The 27,878-nt window shown below is 43.0% G+C and overlaps 1 protein-coding gene across 2 annotated transcripts; it reads left to right on the top strand.

The window, feature by feature from the left end:
- The first annotated feature begins 1,950 nt into the window (after positions 1 to 1,950).
- On the top strand, positions 1,951 to 26,523 carry igsf9b (immunoglobulin superfamily, member 9b). Of its 2 annotated transcripts, XM_029510408.1 has the most exons (22): positions 1,951 to 2,146; positions 7,564 to 7,659; positions 9,526 to 9,732; positions 16,573 to 16,719; positions 17,479 to 17,630; positions 17,818 to 17,935; positions 18,308 to 18,449; positions 19,011 to 19,156; positions 19,259 to 19,401; positions 19,497 to 19,637; positions 19,709 to 19,825; positions 19,921 to 20,071; positions 20,170 to 20,281; positions 20,364 to 20,539; positions 20,642 to 20,880; positions 21,099 to 21,183; positions 21,337 to 21,507; positions 21,663 to 21,699; positions 22,024 to 25,374; positions 25,518 to 25,687; positions 25,866 to 26,077; positions 26,296 to 26,523. In XM_029510408.1, the coding sequence occupies exons 2-21, from the start codon at positions 7,599 to 7,601 to the stop codon at positions 26,063 to 26,065; spliced, it is 6,066 nt and encodes a 2,021-aa protein (XP_029366268.1). In that variant the 5' UTR covers positions 1,951 to 2,146; positions 7,564 to 7,598; the 3' UTR covers positions 26,066 to 26,077; positions 26,296 to 26,523. The 2 variants fall into 2 exon arrangements, with proteins under 2 accessions (XP_029366268.1, XP_029366269.1); XM_029510409.1 differs by lacking the exon at positions 25,866 to 26,077.
- Positions 26,524 to 27,878: the final 1,355 nt, after the last annotated feature.

Raw genomic sequence — 27,878 nt, 5'->3', positions numbered from 1 at the left:
CTTTCTACTCTTGTTATTTCGCACACGTCCTCAAGGCCCAATCGCCATAAACTATTAATAATGTCGATAGTGGGAAATTATGTCTAGACTTCACTGCACTCAATTTTTCTCCAAATACACACTGTGCCAACACGCAGGAGCCATTAACCTCTTTGAGTTGACCGTGTGTGCTGGTCCGGGACTATCACCGCCCCCCCGTGGTGGTGCAGACAGACTGGGACCAACTCGTTCTGAATTATAACCCAACTCAGTTTAGGAAGACAGCACAGCAGGTCCGGAGGTAAGATCACCACAATCTGGTAAAAAGACGAAACCTCCCCAGTCTGGCTTTCAGATTCATGTTTGAACATAAAGAGGTCAGAGGTCACTTCCTCTTTACTGGCAGCGTAAAGCTGAATTCGTGTTTTTTGGGGGGTGATATACGGAGTAAATTGACGAAACAACATAGCTAATTCAGCAGGTGTTTAAATGATTTCGTATCAAACGTGTTTTTTGTGGTAAATGTGCTGTTTATGAGGAGACTGACGGCTTTGTGTTGAGCCGTTAGTTAACGGAAAGCTAACGCTAGCTTAAAACGAGCGGCGGTGGTTGTTTAATACACATTTAATTCAAGTATAAATTTAAATCGTATAGTGAAATTCAATACACACTTGACTCCTACATTTCATCGAACCCCTTAAATATTTTTCAGTTATATTCCCCCACTTAACCTGATAGGGTTTCTCATGAAGTCTGACTCGTAGGTTAAAGTCAGACCGGTTTGTTGTTTGTCGGTTTACTCACACTTTGTCTCAAGTAAATGTTAATCGTCACTTATTTCTATGGAGCTAGAAGATCATTTCACATTCATAAGGTATAAGAGGAGATGATCTTCACTGGCCTTTGTTGGATTATTGCCATGTTTGAATGGCCTGTGTGTGTAACCGAATGGATAATTTGTAATATAGAACAGGCGTTTCCACTCTATATCAGTAGGTTTTATACAGTAGGACGCTACGTGTCTTCACTGGGGACATCTGTCGGACATGCTGGATGCTGTACCAGACGATCCAAGTCCTTTAGGTGTGTCTCTGGCTTTTGTTACGGTCCTGCAGTCTTTCCCACGGAGAGGCGCTTTTGTCTAAGGCGCTAAAACAGCAGTCAAGTCAGGCAGAGACAGGAGGTGAAGTAGAGGAAGTGGACAGGTCTTCTTTCAATACAAAAGCCCCTCCCCGTGACGATGGGGCCTTTTAAAACTGTTTTCAGCCCTCTCCGGTCTAACTCTGGTTGTGACCCATTTGCCCAAGTGCCTAAAGTTTAGTCCTGTGACAGCTGGAAATGTCTCCCGAGAAAAAGGCTCCAAACGATTAATTCAGTGAAGCTCAGCTGATCCAATCAACTTCGTTTACCGACATTAAAAATGATGAAGCTTGAGTGTGAATTCAAAATGCACACATTCAATATCTGAAGCGTAGGAAAAAAAATCCAAGTTAAATCGACCATATGAATAATAATTTCAGCTCAAACCATTGACCCTGGACACTTTATGATGAAAGGCGTGACAGGAAGTGTTGAGGTGGTGTGTGTGTGCGTTCGCGCGCGCGCTGAGTTGTGCGTCAACAGCGGGTCTGTCACTGAACGTGCAGCGGGCTCCTTTCGCAGCAAACTCACAGCAACCCCATGAGATGTTCAGTACGCGCCGCGTCCACCGAGGTACTTCTGGGCTCTCACTTATTATTGAAGGCACTTCGGGCAACTTTGGATCAAGAGGACTGCGGTAATAGAAGCCAAAGCAGGCATGGGAAGTTTAAATAGACTTTACATGGGCTGATTCATGGGTTTTATTGAAAGCACTCCATTTTCACTGGGACGTCTAGAGACCATGGATTCCTCGGACTAGTTCTTTTTTTTTTTCTTTAGAGCCACGCACGGAATGACAACAAAAATGTGACCACCTGCTTTTTTTTTTAACACACCGTCTTCCTCCTTTAATTTTTTATTTTTATTTTAATTTTTTGACTTTTTAAACTCGCATGTTAAAATTTAACTTCTCCCTGAAACAAGGAGCGAACGACCAAGTTTGGTCTGCGAAACAGGTCTAAAAGAGGAGCACGGATGGATTGAAAGATCGCACCTTCAGCTTCAAGTGAAAAGTGCCTCAAGCAAGGTGAGCTGTGCAGGAGGAGGAAAGCATCCTCCACAGGCCCCTCAGATAGACACAGAAAACATCTTGTGGATTGTATCCAGCCTGTTGTACATCCACAACACCGGGTGTCTGCTGGTTCATGAGCATACATGCGGATCATTTCCAGTGATTGAGCAGTGGTCTTTATTTCCTGTTCTAGTAGTATTATAGCCTTGCGGTGGTATAAGCCATTACTCTTTTGTTTATGTTTTTTTTTTCACATGCACCACGTGAAATCTCCCGAGCGATGGTGGATTTTGTCTCGTGTTAAACCACACTGAGCAGGTTTAACATGCTGTAATGACCCAAAACTGAACTTTGTACGCTTGGATTAAAATAGTGAGAGTAATATTCAGCCTAAATGATGGTTGTTGTTGTTTTTTTTTTTTTTTTTTATTGTTACTCAGGGCTCTCTGCTTTTATCAGTATATTCCCGTCAGACAAAAGATGCACCTGATTTGTTTTACAGGAGGTCTGGATGGTGATATAGAGGGCTGAGCATCATTATTCGCCGTAGGGGTGCAGAAATAAAGAGCTTGTCCGTTGGTGGCTGTTTTTTATGGACCACACAGTTTATTTGCCTGCTGTTCCAGAGCATGATGGAATATATTTTAGATATTTGTAAAGATACATGCAGCTGCCTTGTGCTTTTTAGGTTATACACTCCCTGCTGAAGTGTTTGCCTTTCTTTGTTTTTGTTGTGATTGTTAAAAGTGCGTTGATACAAGGTGCTCAGAGACACACATAACTCTTGATGCCTGCAGGCCTTTTTGATGGGCTATCCAGCGTATAGACACGCTGTTTACTTTCATAAATATTAGCTTTCTTCTTTCTAAATTGGTTTGTAGGACGTTTTATTCACTTTTGGAGTTATTTCCTCAGATCCTCAGAGGCTACACCAGTAAGAAATACATATTTACATCATTGTGTTGTGGGCAAGCGCTTAACAAAAACTCACTTTTCTGATTGTCTTATTCAGAGTAAACACTGTGTTGTCCCAGAATTTGTAAAGTAAATTTTCAGCATATGAGCCAGGCACATTTTCACGTTGGAAGGAATTGATTGGATGGAGAAGCAAATATTCATGAGTTAAAGTGGTTTCTTTAAATTGCTGTTATTAGTGATTAAGGTAGAGCCCCATGTCCTTTACAGTGAAGTGAGTGACACGTCACCAAATCTTGTGGATTTTGAAAGAATATACATAAAAAAGCGCATAACCAGGAAATTTGTTGAATAAGCTAAGATAATTACAGAGAGGTCCTACTTTAGTTTAATGTTCACAAGACTCATATTATCCCATGTTCTCTGCTCTCCTGGGACATCTGAGCTCTGAAAATTTTCTGAGGAACAAAATATGAATTAATTTCACTTCACATGTTTGTTGTTGTTATTATTATTATTATTATTATTATTATTATTATTATTATTATTATTATTAGCTAATATACATAATTTGTGTGATTTGCAGAAACATTAAGTTGCTGAAAGAATTTGTTGCGCATTAAAGGTGACACTATCTGTGTTTCGCTGTGAATAAATAAAAAAAACCTCCCACTACTAATAGTAGTTTCACTGTTAATCAATATTTTTATTCCCTCTAGCACTATGTGTTAGGTTACTGAGCACCACTGTGTTAATCCATATACAGTAGGCTTTTCCCCTCACGAGACTAAAGCTCCATTCCCGTGCCAGCGTGCGCCCCGTTAATTTCCTTTAGTTAAAGTTATTGTCAGTACAGTTTCTATTTTGGGTTGCAGTGACAGTGACAAAATCCATGAATTGATTACCACAATGTGTATGCAGGTCCAACCTGTCAAGGTTGGATTGGTGGTTCTGGTTAATGGTTGTAGTTCAATTGTACTCTTTGTGTAGATGGGTTGTTGGAGTTTCCTCTCTTCACCTCAACTGGAAAGGTTCTGCTCAAGCAACACTTGTACTTCCTGCTAGGGGTGTGTTTACGCTGAAGCTATGGCGTCTCTCAGGATTAACAAGGATTACTAAAAGAGTAATGCTGCTGCTTATCAGGCTTCTATCTGTCACTAACATCACTGGTGGTTCTGCTTAGTTAATGAAGGATCACACATGCACTTTCACACAACCCAGGTCAAGAGTTCATTCTTTTTTGTGTCACTGTAGACATTAGGCTGAAAGGAGAAACTGACTATTTCACTGTCAACTGTACAAGACAGCTGAAAAGACGACACTGTCTTTGTTAAGTTCTGCACAGTGTAACCCATTAAATAGTCCATCGTACCTTTTGCATTATTCAGCTAATCAATTTATTCTAGTGTGAGATACATATGGAGAGCTCTGGTCTGCCAGCTGTGGTAGCTGACAGCTTGGAATCATCAACCCCTTACCTCATTTTAATCAAAGAAAATGGGCTGAAAAGATTTTATGTCAGTGTTTTGACAGGTTCATCCATTTCTCCATCAATTTTTACATATTTCTTTTCTGGCATGTAAATTGTGTATTAATCAGTTAGTGTTGCAAATTGCTCAGGTAAAATAATTTCTGTAGGTGTTGGATATGGAAAAAAACTAGTCTCAAGTTCAATTGCTAACCCTTGAATGTATAAAAAGTGCATGATACATAATTTATTTTATTTATTTATTTTTTTTTGTTGGAAAATAATCAAGTTCCTTAGTTTATCGGCTGATGCATGTATCTTCCATAAAATGAGGAAAATATAAACTGCTAGCTTTCTAGCAAGTGTAGTGGCTATTTTATCTCCAGCAGGAGAGATTGTAGAATCCCAGACGACAGAATCATCTAAGATGTTTCATGACTAGTGACTTGATTTGCAGTGATTGATCACTGCACAACCAGATGACAGAGTGTCCTTGATTTGACTCACCAATTTGATCTCTAATTCAATTACACTATTAACACTCAAAGCAGCAGGTCAGGATTAGTCTGGGTGTTAGAACTGTTCTGACCAGAAGGCAAAGTCTTGACTAGATCCAAAGCAATTTGTGTCATTGAAATCCAGTGTAGCATTGCACCAGTCCCCTCACGTTACACAGCCAAATGCCCTGTGCTTATATATTTTCACTTACCTTTGACAACCTCTGCCTAATTCACCATGTCCCAGTAATCCTATTAGTGTCAAAGATCACCAAAGGTCTGTATATTTCACTAGTGATGTCACTCCCATTTACACAATTTTATTTCAAGCAAAGGAGGGACGTATGTTGTCATTTATTGAAACATTAATTGCTTTTGCAATGCTGCTGTTTGCGAGTTTAATTATATTCACTTTCTCTCTGTTTTCCCTGTGATGTGATAAGTATGCTGGAATCAGCCTCTCTCAACTCTCACATGCACGAATATATATGGTGTATGTCCTTACATGTCCTCCACTGGTTTTCTCTGTAAGTTCCTTAAGAGATGTGAACTAAACTTACTTCACACAAATAGCAAAAGATAATGCTTTTGGCCATTTTTGTTGTAGTCACACCTTCAACATCTGGGCTCTTTCATGGCCTCTCTGTGCACACATTAATTAAATGGCCTGTGATTTTCTTTGATGCCTGAGGAAATAACCTGATTGCTGTCTGTCTACTCCTGCAGATGCAGACAAAGCCCCCTCTGGGCTTCTTCTGAAATATATGGACTCACTGTGGGCACTGCTGTGTCTGTCTGTTCCCACAAACCAGTCATATATTCTGGAGTAGGAGCACAATAGTGCAGGCAGGGGCAAAGACATAATTTGTTGTATTTCAGAAGTTGCTTCATGTCGTTTACATATGAGGTGGAATTTTAGATATATGATGGGGTTTTCTCATTACCTTAGCTGTCAAGATGATGCCAAGATGATGCAGTGATGTGCAATCATTTCCATAATTTTTTGACTGTTGGCGCATAAAAGATTGGACTGAAAAGATTTATTTCTTTTTTAATCCATTATAGGAGCCCTGTTTATTCCCATACCCCTATTGAGAGAATAATGTTTGCTCAGTGGGAGTAATCCTTTCCCCATTACAAACATTCTACTGAAATGATTCTGCCGTGCAAAAACTGCATAGACTTTTGTGTGTCCAATCACTCTGCCCTCTTCATCTGCTTTTACTGGCAAGCCAACAAAAACTCTGCCCCACTTGTCTTTAATGCTCGTACAATCTTAGTTTACTCTTATGGCTTGTTTTGGAAAAGTGCTAAGCTAAGTTAAGTTAAGTTAAAACAGTGCATGATGGCTAGCCTCATTAGCGTGACCCCTATACCCATGCTGGCAAGTACAATGACTAAAAGGCATCTTTGTGTTGCTCTATTCTTGGCTGTTTGGCTGTTTGGCAAGTGAAACGTTAGCGCTAAGTGACTTACAGTTCCTAACATGAGTTATTCTGTGCTTTTTGCACTTCAACATCATTATTACTTGCTGACACAACCACGTCAGCAGCAACCCCTCCCTGCTTCCCAGGAATAGCCCCTTCTTATATTACTTAAATAAACTTAAAGTAATAAGCTGGTATTAGGGGTACTGGATTAAATGACTTAAGGGGAAGGGGCAAGGTCCTCTATTATGTTTGAAGGGCAACAACTTAAACTTGTGCCTCCTATCCAATTTGAGGTAGAGGGCCTTGCAAGTTGCTGCAGCTGTTCTTATCGGTCAGATGATGAAGTAGGCCCGCAATTTGTGTAAGTGGATTCCTGTTTGTGGGGCTCATTATAAGAGGAAAATCAGTGGCTCGTGCTGGTGCACTTGCATTAGCTTTTTGTGCCTTTAGTGTAAAAGTCAGGCAAGCTACACCTGCTGCCACTGGAAGCCTTGTGCCATAGTCAACACTCTTGATTCCTGTTTAATTTAAGTGTGTTGTTAAATGGGAGTCTGTTTATGCCACTTAAGTTCCTTTTTTAACATTGATAAGAGGATAACATCTGGAGTCCTGCACACCTGTCAATGCTGCTCGTGTCACCTGTCAATGGCTGTTAGCCTATTTAGTGTGAGACAAGACCTTCTGGATGAGCTGGACCAATCACAAGCATCAGGTTAATCTGTACATACACTTAGAGCCTTGTACAGGTCTTCTGTATTGCTACACACACACACACACACTTTGGCCAAGGCAGGCAGACCTCCATGGGATGCATACTCTCAGCAATCCCATGTCCCACTGTCTTTGTAGCACATGTTGGAATATCTTATTTGCCATAATCCGACCACAGCTCAGACATGCAATTTTCCAGAGGATTGAGTGTTTTCAAAGAATACAGTTATTTATTAACCAAGAAGCATCTGGAATGTAGTGTAGTTGTTTGATTATGAGTCGATGTTAACTCAAGGGATTACATTTGTCTGAGCAGAGATGTGAAGGATGTCCTTGTGCAGCGGTGAATCTGTGAATGATCCAGTGGTGTTCTGCAGAAGAGTGAATGAGATATGTGCTCTTCTGTTTCAGGTTGGGAGATGTGTGAAGAAGTGTGACGGACGGCCATGGGACTGGAGGGACAGTGGCTTCAGGCTGTCACCACTGCTGTAGCCATCTGTCTGCTAAGTAAGTATGCAAATATGGATCCATTGCATATTTTTACAATCTGTTACAATTAATTTCTGCTTTTGAACTTTTAGAGTCTCTCACAAACTCTTTCTGGCATTCTTCATTGTTGAAGTGTGATCTTCAAAGTTCTTAAGCACTACAGTATACAGCGAAATTCTTTTCAACTAACTGGTGACGAAATTCTATTCACAAGATGCATGTATAATCAAAGCAGTTGCAGCAGAAGAGGGTCCAGACCACAAAGCGTATCATTTCGCTAATTGTTGGTTGTGTTCTGTTAAGAAATACACAAAACCAGGAAAGGAGACAATTATGTAACACTGACATAGAAAATTGACTCAGTGTGTAAAGAGGACATGCACATGTACAGTACAGATGAACTGATGAGAATCTACTTTGTATGATCCCATTTACATGATGGCGCTGCTTGATAATCACTAATAGTCACTAAAGTCCTTGTTTTGAAACCTTTTACAACACAATTACAGTATCTGTGTCACCTTTAGCCTTGAATTAATTTCAGGTTAATGCTTTAATATTAAATATCAAATAATTGAAGTTTGTGGATTTAATGAATCTTGTGTGAAAGCTATGAACAACCATAGTTGGTTCTTTAACTAATGCACGAAGGGATATTGAAAAGGGGACTCTTCTAAAATGCTTTTCCAGCAATATTATATCTTATATCCAGATCCAGTGTATTTCTGATTAGTTTTTTGCTTTAATTTTGTAACGCAGCCAATTGCTTTACTCCATTTGTCAGTTTGCCATTTGTTTGCATTTCTTCACCAAATGTTCATCGTTTATGTGAGTAAGCAATGAACTATTTCACTTGTTTATGCAGAACATTGCGTAGCAGCTGCCATATGTTGCTCTTTCGCTACCCACATACAGTTGGAGCGACACCATAATGCATTTGGCACCCCTCCCATTGCCTTAAATTGGAGAAAGTTCAGAGGAGGGGGATTACAGCACAGACATGAGTGAACGAGAGAGAATGGGGACAGAATCCAAGTTATCCGGGTCTAGATTTAGATCAATCCTGGATTTGTGCTACCCCTACTCTAGGCACACTTCTGTGTGTGCTTGCATGCATTTGTTAGTGTGTGAGTGTGTGTGTGTGTGTGTGTGTGTGTGGGGGGGGGGGGGCGGTTGATTGAGCTGGTCCGCAGACCATGTGTGTACCCCAGGGGGTTGTGAGAGGTCGGCTGGACAACTAGCACAGAGGATCCTGCAGCTCCGCATCAGAGTATCACCACCACCACCCCCTTTGAGAGATTTAAGTAATCACCAGGCCAGATGAGTAGCAGGGCAAACACTGGCACCCAGTTGCGCATACACCCACGTGAGCACATGGCAGCAAGGGAGATAGGAGCTAGAGAGAGGAGAGACTGCTCCAGGTGTCACTAATGGGATTGCTGTGTGTTTGCAGGCTTTGCAGCTATACGATCTTGTCACCAAATGGCACATGGTTGTTTTACATGCCCTCTGATGGCCCAGCTTTCAACAGCGAACACTCAAGGGATGTCATATTCAGTGGCTGATTCCAGGTCTAGTTCAACGAAGCACTTTTCAAATTTTCAGCACCTTGACCTTTTGCTGCCTTTGTGGTCAAGTTCCGCTATTTCACCCAAAAGATATCAATGCCAGCCTTTATGAGCTCCTCTCTGTATGGAAAACAATCTCCCTGACCAAAGAAAATGATTGGAATGATTGACCAAAATAAAATTCCAGCGAGGTTACTCTGGCCACCCATAATTCTTTTTAAAAGCCTCATATTTCCTAGGCTCATATAGAAGATGATTTATGTTGTTTACTCATGTGCAAATACTTTATCCTGGTGATATGCTGTTGACCTCCCAGGTGTGTCTCAGGGAGCGTCTTCGGTGGTTCGTGCCAGAGAGGGGGGATCTGCAGAACTGGATTGCAATCTCACTCCTTCATCAAAGGAAACCACCACACCAAACCTCTTTCCGCTGCATGTGGTAGAGTGGGTGCGCCTTGGTTACAACGTTCCCGTCCTCATCAAATTTGGGGTGTATGCGCCTCGTGTTCACCCAAACTATAAGGGTAAGAGATTTTCAGATATATGTGATTTACACATTCCTTTAAGAAAACTTATTGCTCTTGACTGGAATTTAATTCTCTTGAAATAAATTTGTAAGAGTTTTTGAAATAGCATTTGAAAAAATACAATTAAGAGCTTTTTATTATCTTATGACTTATTATTATTATTCCAGTTCATTTTTGGAAACATTCAGAAGAGTAACTGTATTTTGACAGATTTTTCTAATTATGGTTCAGTAGATTTTGGCCAGAGAGGAGAGGTGCCTATTTGGCAACTTTTCATGTTGTGTGTTTCCGCTCTGTGTGAACAAAGGTAGACAAAAGGAGGTTACAGTGGTATTTATGGAGACTTGGCTAGGGGAGGTTTAGATGAAACAGTACCCCAAATAGGTAATCCATCTAAACTTCAAACCCTGTAATTACTGTTGATGTTGAGTCTGTGTGTTTCCAGACCGCAGCTGTATTGCAGGGAGAGGAAGGCTGAGAATGCATGTGCTTAAATAGAGGCAGTTAAAGGGGGGTGGGGCAGCTGAGCAAAGAGAAGGGGGGGTATCAGCAACGCTGTGCATCGGGGGATTAGGAGTGTAGGTGGGGGCTTGGTGGTCTGATGACAGCATTTTATTAGTATGCTGAGGGGTGACCCAGTAAGGGGAGATTGTTGTGCTGGAAGGAGGATGGATGAAGCATTGGGAATAATGGGAGTTTTCTTGCTGCAGCCCTATAATCCTGTCATTGTCTACTAGAAGACAAAAGACAAAGAGGGGTATCCCAACGTCCCCTAGTTTTGCCAAAGCCAACAGGAGTACTACGACCCGTACTTTCCGAACTAGGTCACAACATGGAACCTGGATAAAACCGCATTTATCAACTCTGAATGTATTTTAACAGGAGAGCCTACTGAGGATGAAACCCACTGATTCAGAAAAGTCATTGCAGTGTCACGATAACCCAGGAGCCATAGTTTAGGACTATAAGGGCTGAACCACAAACAGACAGCCTCCACGCTTGGACTACATGTGCTTGGCACGTTAACCCTCTTGTAGGCTGTTAACCATGTCATTGTTTAGGGGCATTCATCTGATGCACAACCAGCTAAAATGAAGTAAACAACACTGCAGAGATGTAGCAGAGTAGGACATTGTCTATAATGTTCCAATATATTTCCATATCCATTCCTTGTGTGTACTTGTCTGGTGTGGGCTTTACCCTGTCTGCCTTAGATCCTCATATCTCCCCTCCCACTGAAGGCAGATGGCAACATGTGAAGCGTGTCAGTGTGCTGTGGGTCTAATGCATTCTACCCTCAAATTAAAACGTTGGGGGATTTCTGAACACAAGACAGTCAAGTAAGCAGCTATTTCCTGATATTTGACTTGGCTTGTCTTAGATCATGAACAGGAGAACATGGATCATTTACATTTCAAGGGTTCAGATCACAGAACAGTCAAAAGATCAACAAAATGAATTATGGGTATTACAGGAACCTGTACTGGTTTTCAGAGCCGGGGCTGATGTACAGCACAATGGCTGCTTCCAATAAAGCTAAGTGGTGTGTCAGGTTTGAATATCTAAAATGAATTTCATGTGTTTCCTGTCCTTTGGGGAACCCGTCGCATTGCACATTCAAGTACGTTAAAGTAAACCATAAAAGCATTCTTAAATGCTGTCTGGCCTTGGTCTGCTGCTTTGTCTCAAACTTACTGATGCTGCCATTTTTAGGAACTGAGATGAAAGAATCAAAGCAGGCGATATCTTGGATGACTATGTCAGTCCATTAAAACAACAATTTTTTGATATGATATCAGGTGTATTTGAGATTGCATTCTGTATTTGAGGAGTATCATGACTAGAGAGCAGCGTCCTTCTGTTGAACCTTTTGGACACCAGCCTGTCTAGGTCTCTTTCTCGAGCCTCTTTCCTCCACTTAAAATGAATCAGGAAGGTATTAGTACCCCTCATCTTTCTTCCTCTATGTTTCACATCCAGTATGCCCTGCAGGCCTGAACATTAGTCAACTCACAACAAAGAAGAAACAGCCGGATAAACTCTGACTGACACACTATTATAGGCTGTTTGAGGTGTATTTGTTGAGAAAATATGTTGAAGTCTTTGCAGTGTCAGGATGGTTTACTGTTGCAGACCTAGATCAAATGTCTCCGGTGTGTTGAAGTAAATCAGGAGAGACTGTGAGCTGCAGAGTCTGATCTGAGGTTAGAACGACAATGGGCAAGCCCCCAGAGCTCAGCAGGCCTCCATCACTCTCTCAGTGCGGCCTCTGAACACCAACTCAAGTTGAAGCCTGCATTTGTCACACATGCACAAGTCATCTGTACACACAGACACACAGAACTACCAGCGCGCACACATAAACTCTGAACTCTATAACCTTTTGCTTCATGAACATAAAGTGGAATTAACCACTCCACTTCAGAGAAATATCAGTTTATTTGGTGACAGACAAATGGGACTTAAGTTAGCTGAGTTGGAAGGTGAAACTGATCACCTTCATCACCAGCAACCAGTTTTTCTACCACAAACAGACCAGGGTGATGTTCAGCAAACAGTGACACAATCAAAGAAGAATAGATGCTGCAACCTTGGAATGCCATGTTTGCAAGCTTAGAGGAGTAGATTACCCTGTCCTTTAGGTGTGTCACTGGTTAGATTCAATGAAGTGCATGAGATCATAGCCTGTGCCCTACCATAGATATGCAGTCCAAGTGTTATTTTGTAGCCTGTGTGAACAATAGGGCAATAGTTTAGGCCGTTGTAAGATTCCTTAATGTGAGAGACGCTGGGTAAAGGTGCATTGTATTTTTACTTACAATGCCAATTTAAACATTTTCATAATGGGCGAACATTTATATCTACTAGCATCAATGTTTTATAAACAGGGCTAGAAATCTCGACTTGAAAACAAAAAATTAATACCTTGTTTAGTGTACATGTTTGCGGGTTAATACCTCGAGTTGCCATTGTAGTGAAATTTGGCATGCAAGCTGTGTGTGCTTGTTGGTGCAGGGGTTAACAGTGCCGGACGGAGCGAGAGGGACAGAGTTAACTGTAATCTATCTCACGACAAAGAGCTATTCATAAGAGGGTTAAACTGATTAGGGAGACAGGAGGATTGAAGAGAGAAATTTGGGGGAGTGGGAGGGGTAAGCTGTCAGTGGCAGGGGGCCGGTCCCAGACTTATGATTATATTCAAATCAAAACACATCCCACAATGCATCTCTGCCTGGCTCCCTTATGCACATACTGATGGACAAAGAAAAGCAGGGCTGCTGCTTCTCCAAACAGAATAATCTGTCTTCCTCTATGGTTACCCCTGCTATTGTATCACATGTAACTCACAATACCCCATGCATTACTTTATCAGTAAATATCAGTGGGAACCCTCAATGCAAAGTTCACATGTTGATTCCGTTTCCAGGAAATTTCCTGCAGCTTCTTTTAGCAACATTGCAACAAGTAAAAATATAATATCATAGTATGTGTCTTATATCCCAAATTACAAACCACAAATTTTGTAAGTAAAGTACATGTGGTGCAGACTCATCACCTCAGTGGTATTGCAGTGGTTTCACTTGCACTAAAGTCTCATCAATTTAAAAAAAACAAAAAAAAAACAACAACAAACAAACCCTGAGCTCACAAACTGTGAGACATGACCAGCTCTTGGACAGCAGTACAGCCCTGAAAGCTTAGTTATTCCTATCCTGCCACCCACTGGGTGAAAACCTGACTCCAATGAGCCAATATGCAGAGGGTGCGTCTCTTAGGTTCAAACATCACCGATGGATTAGTGTTTCCATTTTCTTTCCTCGGCTGCACTCCAGCTTGACCTGTTGGAAAGCGGGGCTCATTTTAAGGTAGACTGGAGCTGTCATGTGATAGCTGCTAGAGGAAAAACATTGAGGAGGAGGAGGGTGCACACAAGAAAGGAGCAGGAGCTATTGTTTCAACCAGTCTGTGTCCGCCATAGAGTCTTAAGATGTTTGCTTCTTGAGGACTGCTCGTGGGCATTGTGCTCATGTAACACTGAAGGAGTGATGAATGCGTCTGCTGGGGAGTTATGGAGCCCTGAGGTCAGAAAGGTCAAGCTCTCATTGGTTGTCAGTGGATTATCGATGCACACAATTTGAGTCACCTCTCTGTAACCTCTCATTCAATTCTTCTTTGAATTAAAAATGTGCTTCTGCTGAAATGGTGCATAAATTTTCAGTTCTTGTGTTCAATAAATCCAGAAAATGTCCACTGCATGTGTGCATTAGGGAGATCACAGAGAAATGCAGCCCTTTTTAAAAAAAACAAAACAAAACTATTTTGCACTAGAACACCTGCCTAGTAGCATTTAGTATCCTATCCAAAATCCAGAAATGCATTATTCAAATTTAAATAAAGCACCATTTGTCACACAGTCGGACTTTTGTCTGTCCATAGGCTGAAAAGAAAACAATGTCCTTTCAGCCTTTTTTCTTTCTCTTTCCTTCTGTCTCATGTGCTGTAAAAATGACACAAGGCCGTTGTTTAAACCCAAACATGTTTTTCCTTGACGAGTCATTTTTCAAATCTCTGACAGAAGAAACCCACCCTTCCCCCACGTGATCGACCCTCCTATACCATGTTTGGCCGCACCGTGTTTCTAAAGCGACAGAATTCAAATCTAAACCTACAGCCCGGGCTTTCCTTGGTCTCATCTCTATGGTAACCTGGGAGAATGAGGATTGGGGGGGGTTGGCTGCCGTCTCTTTGTGGTGATGGATAAGGGGGAGGCTACAGGAAAGGTTTAAGTGTTCGACAGTGAAACCAGATTTCCCCTTTGAGACTCAGGGGGCAAGGCACTCACCAAATTTTGAAAATCAACACATATACACATCCACGCGTTTCTGAACCCACTATACCAGGATTTTGTGCAGTTAGTAGGATTTTCACAGCCTGCATTTTCAGTCATATTTCAAAGTCTGAGAGGAGGTGCCATTAGCCACAGTGATCTTTAAGTATTCCATAATATTTAGCCACATGAGGATTAAGAGTGCACTAAAGAGGGTTTGTGTGATTTTTCACGTGAAAGTGTTTTTCTTCGTGGTCTGCAGTGGGCAGTTAATTCCATGTGTCATTGGAAAAGGTTGTAGCGCAGGGAAATGGGCAGCTCAGGGAGGATCCCTCACTCAGAGATAAGAGGAAAATGCCTAATGTTATCCCATACCTGTTATCATCTGTCTGCACGTTTCCTCTGTCCAAGCCCTACCCACTTGTTTGAAAGATGCTGACCTGAAATCACAGGCATTCATTTTATGGAGACTCAAAGTGAGCACCACCCATCAAATGCTGGTCTGTCTTTTAGGAGGTCAGTCAATCATTAAACCTAACTATTAAGCACAGCAACAGCCCCAGCCAGGAATGCAGTGTTAATTGTTGGCTATTGATGTCTGTCTTTACTCCCAGTGTGTGTTTCACTGTGTCTTTAGGCCCTGTGTAGAGTTCAATGCATTTCATAGCTTTCAGGCTCTGTTTTAGTCACTGCTGTCTGGAAATAAATCAGTGTGAATAGTGAGGCTATTGTGTTTCTTGTGATATTGTTACTTAAAGGTTTTGTGGACAGTGAAAAATTCTTTTGCGTTAAATACATCGCCTATGCTGAGGGAGATGCTGAATGTGCTCAATCAAAAAATGAAATGAAGGAGATTATTATTTTTCAGCTAACAGTGCTTTATTTTTCGATATGTTACAGAGGGGATTGAATGTGACAACCATTGCTGTCATCTTAGCAAGTTGTTGATCGAGGAGGTTGGTAGGATTGATGGGATGCCAGACTCTTTTTCTCTGTTTACTTTCAAACTGTTTTTGCCAGGGCCTGGTGTGAGCAACGTGTGTGTTTCCCTCCTGTACACTTCCTCCTGTCGTTTAAAGCACCAAGATTGAAGAGGGGAAAAAAGAGTTCATTGAGAGACAGAATAAAAGGAAGGGTGGGTGGGGGTGGAGGGTTGAGGAAGGGTAACTTCAGTACCCTGAAAACCAGGCTGCAGTCACCAGGCAACCAACAGATCAAGTTTCAAAGCCTGACAAGGAGTTGTAAGAAGTGCAGAGAGGAGGAGGAGGGGGGGGGGGGGTGGGGGTAAAAGGTGTATGTGATAGGGAAAGCGTCTGTGCTCATGCATGGATCCATCTGTGTGTTTGAAGGTGTTCTCACACCAGTCCAGAGCAGGCATCAGCTGTGCCCCTCATTGTTTAACTCTTCCAAATGCCCCTCACTGATGAACTAAAATAGATGATTCAATTCATTAGAACCAAGTGCAAGCATAGGTGAAAATGAAAAAAACTGCATTACTACAAAACTCTGTTTTGAGATTTAATGAAGCTGCATTCAGGAATTCCTGGCATTCTTATTCCAGCTCTCCACTCCACCCACAGCCTAAATGACAGGGCATTATCTTGCAATCTTGCATATCATTACAATCATCCCTTGGGTGATTCATGTGTTTGCACTCCAGCTGACAGCTACTGACTTCTTGTCCTCTCAGCTGCACATTCATTTTGGCCACCAGCCTTTTTTATAAGCCTTGATTGTGTGGTTCATTATTTGTTACAAACACTAGAGCTGCGGCTGCTGTTCACAATGTGTGTGGATTTTTTTTGCTAACATTAAGTCCGTGACTTTGACTGTGGCCTTTGTGCCACTGGATGCCTACGTCCTCTGCATGGTAAGCCTCTCTTCTTGCATGTGCTGACTCTGCCTGTTTGGCTGTGTGTGTCTGCGTGCTGACTCTCTCTCTCTCTCCCTCTATCTGTGCCCATCACTCGTTCCTTTCTGCCCTCCCACCCTCGCCCCTCCTCCTGCAGGCCGTGTGTCTCTGACCCGAGGCGCCTCCCTTCTGGTGGAACGGCTGACCCTGGAGGATGAGGGCTGGTTTGAATGCCGCATCTTGCTCCTGGACAGCAAAACAGATGACTTTCGTAATGGCACATGGACCTTCCTCTCTATCACAGGTGCAGCTCTGCAGGGTTTCGGGGACATGAGCGCAGCTCCTTTCGTTGCTCATCACTGGCACTCTCCTTGTTTAGAATGGCTACAGCATGGGGCCTGGCTGAGACTCTGAAGTTCCCTGGCAGACTGAAAATTGAATACTGAATACTGATTGTTAGTGTAGTGTATGTGGAGGATCTGTGCGTACATGGTGATCAAGTCTTATCTTTCTTTTTGTCCAGCTTGTTGGGAGTTAATGTCAGTGTAGGAGTTTAAAGAATAACTTGACATGTACAAAGACTGTGCTACTAGTGTGGGCTAGAAATGAAAGTTAAAGGCTCAAATTCATACCCTTTTAACCCATCAATGTGTTTCTGTCAAATCCACAATGATTTGGTATCCTTTGGTATAACCTTAACCTTACGTGCAGATGAGCCTTTTTCCTCCTTACACTGGCCAGATGCACTGTGAAATCTGCTGTCTGCCAGTATTCACTTTTGAAATATAGTGATAGAAAAACTTTAAAGCTTTATGAATTCTTGTTGTAAACACTGTCAATGAGAACCTTGTGTGCAGGATACCAACATAAGGTACAAAGACTGCTCACAACAGTGTCTAGTTATCTTGGCAAACATATCCTGAGACATTGTCCAAATTTTAGTTTGGAGTTAAATCTGTTGACATCTGGATTTAGAACTCAAAGTTGGTGCTAGGAGTGACTTTTGCTAACAATGTGACTAGTGAATAAAATAATAACGTCATATGTGCTGTCTTTGCTCTAGCTCCACCTGTGTTTATCAAGAAACCACCAACATTTGTGGAGGTTCTTCTGGGAGACTCACTGACACTCAGCTGTGGAGCCCATGGCAACCCCCGACCAACTGTTGTCTGGCATAAAGATGAGAGTCCAATTGAAAAACATGAAAAAATAAAAGTGAGGATGATTAACAGATGGTACTTGGCATGGCAGTATTTTGAACACTATTTCTGTAGGGGTAGTAGCTTTGATGTCTCTTTGAAGCAAACTGCTTTGTTGTCTTCTCCATGACTGCTGCACCATTTTCCTGCAACTTTTCTTCTTTTCTTTGATCCTCTTCCTCTCCACCTTCGTCCCATTTTAGGTGCTGAATGGTACCTTGTCTTTGGCCTCTGTCACAAGAAATATTTCAGGCGTGTACAAATGTCATGTGTCCAACTCAGAAGGAAACCTGACCCACTCTATGCAGCTGCAGGTCAAAGGTCAGTGTAGAACTGTCAATCGTCAGGGAGAGACAGAATCTCTACTAAAAGCAGGTAGCAAGACACAGACACACTTCGTCATCAACTTCTCGTTTTCCAGAGACAAGTAACTTAAAATGCATTAAAATGTCTCCTTAAGCCAGTCCTGTTCTAAGCTCTGAAACCAAGGTCAAGAAGTTTGACAATCGCAATCACATAGTATATACTGCCACCTACAGTCTATTCTCTGATTCTGCAATGAGTTAAGATTTGAGCCTTAACGCCACTCAACCCTGACATTTTGACTTATCCTCACCATGACTGACTTGACTGTATGCATGCATAATATTTACATCAGGATAACTACTATGCTCCTCCACTTTCCCAAAAAAGGTCCTCCAATCATCATCATCTCCCCGGAGGACACCACTCTCAACATGTCCCAGGATGCAGTCCTGCAGTGCCAGGCTGATGCCTACCCCTCCAATCTCACCTATGAGTGGTTGAAACAAGGACAGAATGTCTACCATATTGAGTGAGTGCGGGTCTTTAAAATTTACACAAAACATTTTTTGTTTAGATAGAAATATTGTAACTTTTTTAATTTTGATTATATTGTGTTTTTGTGTAGCGTATGTTGTACATCACCATAGGCTCTTTGGATTGTAATTTTGCCCTCATGTCAAATATGTTGAATGACAATAATGCCTGTTTAATACTGCATCTGGCATACATCACCTGCGATCTTTTCAAATATTTACCTCAATGGCATATGAGGAAAATGTTTACATGGGCCAGATGTGCACAGGTCTTATTGGGTCAAACCCAATGAATCCGTTGTCTTTTTTCCACAGCATGTTGCTATTGCAGTCAATTCTAATTAGGTTATCTATAATAATAGATCACACACAGAAGAGAGCACACAGAAAACCAGAAACAAAGGAGCTTGCAGTTCTCAGTAATATCACTTCTTCTTCTCCTCCTCAGGTTATTCACTGATAAATAACCATCATAAACAAGCTCACTCTCACAAAAAAATGTTCTGTCACCTTACAGTTTGACTTTTTAAAATCATGTTTTTATCTTTTGGCTTTAGGTCCCTGAAGTCCAGAGTGAAGATTTTGGTGGATGGAACACTTCTTATCCCTAATCTCATTCCAGAAGATGCTGGCAACTACACCTGCATTCCAACTAATGGAATATTAAGCCCGCCTTCTGCCTCTGCACATCTGAAAGTGAAACGTAAGGATTTGGACTTTTTTGGCAGCATTTCCCAGGATGCCCTGGGTAGGAGTATCCTCATATAGGCCTTACGATTAAACAGTCTTCCTTCCATCATCTTAGATCCTGCACGTGTAGGTCGAATGCCCCGGGAAACATTCTTGCCTGCAGGCATGGAGGGTGTCATTGTCTGTCCTGTCCAGGCAGATCCACCTGTGCTGTATGTCAACTGGACCAAAGATGGGAATGATTTAAATCTTGATAATGTACGTTAACACACCATAGAAATTAACTGTCTCATCTCAGTGAGAATTTCCACTCCACTCAGTGTGTCTTTTTTTAATGTCTTTCACGCATACAGCTCCCAGGCTGGATGGTGAACTCAGAGGGCTCAGTTTTTATAGCAACAGCAAATGACAATGCTGTTGGCATGTACACCTGCACTGCCTATAACAGTTATGGCACGATGGGCAAGTCGGAACCTACACAAGTTATTTTGCAGGTAAGGCTGCTTTCCTTGGCTTTTTTGCAGTGAGTGCATACAGATGTAATAAGGCTCCTTCCCTCCCTCAGGACCCACCATCACTTCGAGTGCCTCCTCGGCCTGAGTATCTCCAAGAGGTGGGCAGAGAGTTGATCATCCCTTGTGAGGCCAGTGGAGACCCCACGCCAAACATAACATGGAGCAAGGTACGGGAAGAGATGCTAAACTCCAGATCTCTGTGCTGCTCGAACAATCCTAATTCATTCTTGTTTTAATGTGTTGTGGCCGTCTTGTCTTACAGATTGGCCCATCTCCTCGCTCTCCATACGCTGTGCTGGCTAATGGCTCGCTCCTGCTGCAGCCGCTGGGTAAAGATCACCATGGGGGCTGGGAGTGCCTGGCCACCAATCGTGTAGCAACTGTCAGCGCAAGCACCGTGGTTCTGGTTCTGGGTGAGTATTCCTGTAAACTAAGATGCTGGTTTATCCCACTAAACCTGAATGTATTGGTTACCGTTCAAACTCACAGAAGAGCTTTTTCTCTGTCTTAGGCACCAGTCCTCACGCCGTGTCCTCAGTCTCTGTCAGCACAGAGATGAACCAGGCCAACGTGTCCTGGGTGCCTGGTTTTGATGGTGGATACACCCAGAAGTTTACAGTGTGGTGAGTCACAAAAAATGTGTAAACTTTTATGCAGTTTTCAGCTGCCAACAAGAAAATTAACTGGTCTTTTTTTTTTTTACAGGGTCAAGCAGGCATCAAGGGGGAAACATGAATGGGCATCTTTGCCTGTTCCCACATCCAAAAACTACCTGCTGGTGACAGGGCTACTTGCTGGCACTGGTTATCAGTTCAGTGTCCTACCTCAGAACAAACTCGGCTCTGGACCTTTCAGTGAAATAGTTTCAGTGCGAACACTAGGTCTGTGTGAACTTGTGTTCTGATTTCAGTTCCCCTCGCTTTCAGTAATGCTTGTTTTGATTTCACTATTTAGCAGTTACTGATGATGAGTTTTCTTATCAGCTGTGCCAACAGAAGCACCTACAGCTTTCACCACTGTCCCAGTCCTGGATCCTCCCATACTCCTGTCAGCCAACCGAACTGACCGAGGTGTCCTCCTTCAGTGGTCGCCTCCAGAGGCTCCATCCTCTCCGCTGACAGGCTATGTGCTGCAGGTCCGCAGGGATCAGGGCCAGTGGGTCATTCTCAGCAGCAACATCACTGCCAATCAGAGTGAACTACTTGTAAATGGACTAATAAGAGTAAGTATCTGAAATTATTTGTTTCTTACTTAATGTCTGTACTTTCAAAAGCTGAATCATTTTGGCCTCCGTGTTTTTGGTTTCATAACCTGGTCTGCAAATTACATAGCTCTGATTATTTATTTCTGATGAATGGGTGTGAAGAAGCAACTTTCACTTTCACTTGCACAGCAAACTAGTTTTGTTTTTACCAAACCCCTGATTTTTCTTTATCTCAGAACTCCAATTATGATCTGAGGCTCATGTCTCAGAGCAACAAAGTACTGAGTGAACCCAGCGAGTCTGTCAATGTGTCCACCATAGGTAAGCCACTTTCTTTAAATAACCATGGGCATTGAATGTATGTGTTGAGATGATGTGAGTTGAAAGAAGCATAGTTTTGGGATACTTAAAAAATCGGTGTTAGGTTTCAGCAAGAGTTTTTGACTACCATTATTGACTGTGGTCGGATTACAGGGATAGAGATTTACCCCCTGCGCCCAAGTTTCTTGGAGGTCATCCCTGAGCCCCTGTTGGCTGGTCTGTTAGGAGGAGTGTGCTTCCTTTTCGTGGCCATTGTCCTGTCGTTGGTGACTGCATGCTATATGAGTCACAGGAGACAGCGTCGGCGCAGAAAGAGAAGACAAGGTAGTCACAATGCACAAAAAGTCCAATTTATTTAAACTCCAGTGTTTGGCAGAAAATGTTCCATCTCCGAGTTTATACTAAATACGCTTTGACACAATTGGACAATTTCAGCTGGGCTACTGCTTGAAATTTTTTGTCCTCTTCTTTACTCTTAGATCTGCCATCTGCCTTCCAGAAGAGCTCATCTCCAGAGTAAGTGTCCTCACCAACAACAATATTCCCAATTATTATCAGCACTTCTGTTTCTTCATTTATGCTATGACTATAAGTTCATGTATAATATCTATTACTCACTCTACCTGAGGCTCTTTGGAAAGTATTTTACCATGATCTAATCAAATTAAACTGCTTCAGAAACAAGTCATTACAATCTCTGCTCTGATTAATGTTATATGAATCTGCAGAAATGTACAGATGGTACCTTGAATGTATATTTTTATTTAATACTATTTAACAGCACTTAAAATTAAAACAGTTTTGTTTTAAACTTTTTTTTTTTTTCCCTGTCTTTCTTAGAGCTCGGGCACCTCCTCGAAGCCCAGACAGTGTCCTCAAGCTGAAACTGTGTCCACCTCTTCCCTTCTTCCCCAACTCCTCCTGCTCACAGTCAGATCGTTCTTCCTTTGATAAAGGCAGCCGTGGGGAATACCATGATCAGCGGAAACAACTATTGTCCAACTCATCTCCCCCACCTCATTACACACTCTTTGAGAGTCACCTGGGGTCTCAGGCCCCCTCACCAACTGCTCTGGAGTCCATTTCCAGAGGGCCAGATGGGCGCTTCACTGTTCAAGCACTGTCAGAACGTTCCAGTCCCTCCAATAAGAAAAACTTGAAGACAGATATTCTGCAAAGTAATAGTGGGGCAAGCGGATCAGGGAGCAACAGGACGTCACTCAGAGACTCTCCAAAGTCAAGCAACTTGAGCTCAGACAAGGACGAGAGGAAGGATTCTCCTCTGACTGTGGACATCCCACAGCTGAGCAGGCCTCCTTCCTCTCCTGGCAGGGTACGGGCCATGGCCAGAAACTTCTCCCGTCATGGCTGCTTTTACTCTGATGATGAACAAGGCTCAGAGGCACTACTGGAAAGAGCAAGCTTCTATTCAGACAACAGTGAGAAAAAAAGAAGTGATTCCCTCAGAAGAAGTTTGGGCAGGAGAACAAAACTATTGGATAGAGAAAGGCTTCACCTTTTAGGCTACCAGCCTATGGAAAGTCAGCTGACTAATAATAGTACGCTGGTTTCACAACTTGATAGTGATCTGGAGAGGGACAGCATTAACAAGTGTGTTCAACTAGCAAAGGAGAGAGAAGAAATGGAGAAGGAGCTCGCAAGCTATACAGCCATTCAAAGAAGCCATGCTCATAGAAAAGATGAGCGACAGTGTAGGACAACAAACCCTCAAAGGTCTTCACCCAAATCGGAGGAAGAGCCAGTGTGGAAACCACAAGACGTTACTATCAGAGAGAAACATAGACTCTCAGGTCAGACAAATCGGGTCTCTGATTATCGGAAGGCATGTTACTTCGGGAACACCAGCAGTCCAATGGACCAGCTCCCTACGTCTCGCATACAGTGGGATATTAGCCCTGTTACATCTGTCACCAGCCTGATTCCTGTACAGACCCCCCGGCATACCCCAACACCCAGGTCACCTCATCCTCACACATGCAGGGAAACCTCACAAGACTCACTGGCTGTTAATTCATCTCAGTCTCCTGTCACCCAGAACACATCCCTTCCAATGCTCTCCCCTGATGCTCCCTCAAGATGTTCCCCTGCCCTGTGTTTGGAAACACCAAGCAGAGCCAGGTCATTGAGTCCTCAGAGAGATCCAGATATATGTAGGAAGTCCATAACTGAGAAGGGCTTTAGGGAAGTGACACAGGACAGAGGTGTTAGTTCAAGGTCCAGACATTCATATGCATATGGAGGAACTCAGCCCTGGGATTCAGATGCCAGAAGTCCATCTGTTGGCAGTGAGAGGCCTGAAAGTTCAACTTCTGCTCTGTATAATCAGCCTGAGAGAACTCCCAACTATGCAGCCACAAGGAGTCCCAGTCCCTCAGGTTATTCTACCTTACCCTACGAACATCGTGATATAGGGGCAAAGGCCAAAGACAGGGAGACTCAGGGTCAGGATGACAGACAGAGTTTAGGGTTTTACTCTGAGTTAGAAAGAGAGGGTGTCCGAACACGCTCCAGGAGGAGTGACAAATGTCTTTTCTCTGATAGTCCCAGCCCCATTTCAACACTGACTCTTGTAGAAGAGGTTGAGAGTGACCAGTCTCAATTTTCTGTACCCAGAATGTCAGAGTCTTTTAAGGCCAAGCCTGCTGACCCATCAACCAGTATGTCCCCACTGCAGACAAGTGCAATTCTTGAGTACTTGAGCCTTCCGGGTTTCATTGAAATGAGTGTGGATGAGCCAGTGGAAGAAGCTGAAGTCACAGACACTGCTGGACAAAGTACAGAACTAAGGCCAGGGAAATGTCTGGTAGGTAAGCCTGATGTAGTTCCTAAAAACTGGGAGGTTCATGTTAAAAAAAACAGGGAAACTGGTTCAAACCAAAAGGAGGTTAGCTTTGATGAAACTCAAGCTGCCTGTCCTTCAGAGCCCAGCTGTGATGTGAGTAAAAAACAAGGCTATAAACGCTCCTTCCACGCTGAAACTGGCTCTACACCTCGAGTAAGATTTCCGGATGAGACAAGGCCATCATCTCCTGGTCCAGAGAAAACCTGCAAGCAGCTCTATGTTGAGAAAACACAAAGTCGAGCAGGAAATACAAGTACTGACAGACCTGAATCCAGACTTGGGTCCAGGTCAACTCACACCTTACTCAGCACAGCTAAAGGCATGGCAGACATAGTGTCAAAACACTCCCAAAGTTTTATAGACAGCTGTGAGTCTGTATCAGAGCAACCTCAAAGACAAGCATCTCAGGGTAGCAGGACTAACAATATTGTGTCTCGGATATCTCAAGCCCCTGTGCCATTTCTAAAGAAGTCCTTGAGTATAGGCCCTTGTAGGACGCTCTCAGGTGTAGGACAGCCTCGTCCTTTCCTCAAGAAATCCATCAGTTTAGGCTCACAGAGGTGGGAGCACTTTGAGAGCCCAAGGACATACATTTCTGAGAAGTGCTACTGGGATGAGTTCCCAAATTCAGACATTAGGATGAAGTCGTACAGTTTGGGCCACACTCCATCTTCCCAACCATGGCCAGGCCCCTCCTGGAGGGAGTACATCCCATTCAGACGTCCCAGCATGGGGAGCTTAGAGAGGCCTCATTATGCACAGAGACCTTTAGCTAATCCTTCATACCTCACTCCCACTATGTACCCACCCAAACAAACCTCTGTCTCACCGATGCTGGAACCAACCGATCCTCGTAGGCAAGCCACAGTTTTCCCCGAGTCATCCAGGTGGTCTCCCTCTTATCAAGAGGCCCCAAGACCAGCCCCACAAAAATATATTCCCATGCCCTCCTCCATCCCAGTACCCCAGTACCATCACTGGCCAGGTTCCCGAGGGGAATGCATGAGACCCGTGGACCCCAGGAGGGGCCCTCCAAGATCCTACCTCCCCAGGGGCATCAGCTGGCCCTCCCCTTATTATGCCCCCTTCCCACCCAGGGAGGGAGAGAGTTACAGACAGCCAGACAGGACGATGGTGAGGGGAGGGGAGACAGAGATCAGGGATGGAGGGAGAGCCAGTTATGCCAGTCAGAGCAGTGGTAGGGGTAGTGCTGGTCTCTTCCGACATTCCCTGTCTGTCACGCCCACACTGCTCAGCTCCCCCGAGACCACAGAAGAGAGCGAGCGGCACAATGCTGAGATGGAGCTCCCTGAGAGGAAAGCCAAAAGGTGAAACACCACCACACCTGGACAGTAACTACCAACACACTGGAGTGTCTTCAATGCAGAGGGCTTTACTTATGTTGCCAAAATAACATGTTTCTGTCTCTTTCTGTGCTGTTCTCTGACCCTTGTTCTGTGTATCTCATTAGAAGAAACACATCAGTAGATGAGAGTTATGAGTGGGATTCTGCTGATGCCTGTGTGGACGTGGAGGTCCTGGATGCCATGAGGTTTGATCAGTCGCAAATGGGCATCCGAAGAGGAAGGAGGGAGCCCAGATATGATCAAACTAGTGGCTTCCAGGACCATCGACAGAAAGGTGACCATCAAATTTTTTGTGTTTGCTGTTTTTGATGGTGCATGTGTCATTGTGAGCATAATGCATGATGTGGTGCATGCATTCACCCTCATGTTTCCCTGTGCTGTGCTGTGATGATTGTGAGCTTGCTCCATAACATGCCCATCCATGCGTTTCCTCTCCCTGATGCCCTCCCCAGGCCCATCTCCCTCAATCAGCCCGCCCGTTTCCAACCCGCCTCGCTGCCAGTTCAGCCGCTCCCTAAGCGAGGCACGATTCAACGCTCTCCGCCAGGAGTACCAAGAGTACCGGCGGGCTCAGGAATCCATCTTTTCCCGTGAGCCCTGCCTCACCCCCGGTCACGATTCAGACTCTGACTCCTGCGCTGCACTGCTTTAGCAGCTTTACTCGGTCCGTTACTCTTCCCACCCATTCACCTCTTTCCTTTTTTCTTCCACCTGTCACTCGCCTGCCTGGATCCTGTTTTTTGCCTGATAATGTGTAGTCCCTGTGCAGTCAGTGTGTGCTGGCTAAAACTTGTGCTTCTCATTTGTAGTGTACGTGGTTGGACCTTTTCCTTTTAAAGACTGCTCTCTAACTCTGCACTGCTCTGTCTTTGTCTTTCACAGATATATCAAAGGCAGACACCAAATAGTTTTAATGAAGAGACTGTGGTCCTGGGCATGATCACACCCCGCTGGAGCTTTGTTCTGTGAACGACTTCGTTGTTTCAAGGATTTATCCTCTGTTATGGCAGACTAAAGTGAATTTAAAGAGACTACAGCTCCTCAATCATTATCAAATGACATATTCTTTCCACTGTACTTTGCATAATGAAGGGATTATTTATTGTTGAATTGGGTTTTTTTTTTTTTTGTGTGTGTGTGTGTTAAAACCATGACAATCAGGGCCCCTTTGAGAAATGAAATTCTAGCTAAGACAAGTTTACTGTTCACAGTGAAGCTACACAACTAAGGCTGTATTTTAATTTCCTGTCTATTGCGCCAACGACAAAAGGCAGTTTTCAGAAACATTGCCTGTTAAGTGCTCAGCATTTCACCCCAGTTCCATCTCTGTGAGACAAGAAGTAACTGCTAATAGTATTTAAAGATCGACTCCGACAATTGAATTTTTATGCAAAAGCTCCTATCAGTTCATGCTCCCTAACTTTCATACTTTACATCCTTGAAGAATCATTTCTTTGAAGTCATTTAACATATTTTCTGCTCCAGTTCCTCTGCTGAGACATTGTCCATCAAACCTCGCATAACCTCCCAATATCTGTTCAAACTGTACAAATGTTTATATGTACCTAAATGTGAATGGACCCTGCTGTTGTATTGTATATTCCTCTTTATCATTTCATCAAATGAAAAAATGCTACTTTACTCCTCCTTAATCTGTCAAACCTGTGATTAAATATGAGATACTGTAAAATACGGGGGAAATAATTCTTGCCTTATATTTTGTTGGGAGCATATTAGTTAACTGACACTGGAAGAACTGAGCTGATGAGCTCAGACGAAACTCATTCAAAGATATAAAAGGATTGAAATGATTTTCTGACATGAGTTTTTCTCACTCGATAAATATTTCCATATATATTTACTGAATATGCAACAATGTTTACAATTCACATCACGGATGTGAAGGCAACACTGTGAATATTTCATTGACTTCTGAGTTTGTGTTTGAATTATAAGTCTGTTTTGAATTTTTCGCTCTGTTGACAAATGACAAAAGTTGCTTTTGTACAGCACCTGACAAACAGAGATTTCAATAACATCTCTGTGGCTTTGGGAAGATTTACCATTTTTTTAGACTTAATGATTACCCTAAGGAGCATCCTCATATGGAGGGAGTTTGCATTTCTGATGATGAGTTTTGTACAAAATGGAAATTTTTATATCTTGCCACCTGGCTGTTTTTGTCATTTTTATATATTTGTAATAAATAAAGTGTTCTATTCTTAATGTACCAATCTGTGTTTATTTTGTTTTCCCAGTCCTCCTGCCATCCACAGTCAAGCCGACATATGATGTAATCACCCAGCTCCTGACCGTCGCTCGCTGCTTCTTTCCCGCCTCCTCACTTCCTTTTACTAAGACCTGAGCACTCAGCAGTACTAAAACTGTATTTAATCTGTAGGATTTCATCAGTATTTTTCTGCCTAAACAAGTGGTTTGTTGGTGCCCTAAACATGCCCCAGAAC

The sequence above is a fragment of the Echeneis naucrates genome, chromosome 9 (assembly GCF_900963305.1).
Source record: "Echeneis naucrates chromosome 9, fEcheNa1.1, whole genome shotgun sequence".
Lineage (NCBI taxonomy): Eukaryota > Metazoa > Chordata > Actinopteri > Carangiformes > Echeneidae > Echeneis > Echeneis naucrates.
This window is presented reverse-complemented; position numbering and strand designations above follow the sequence as displayed.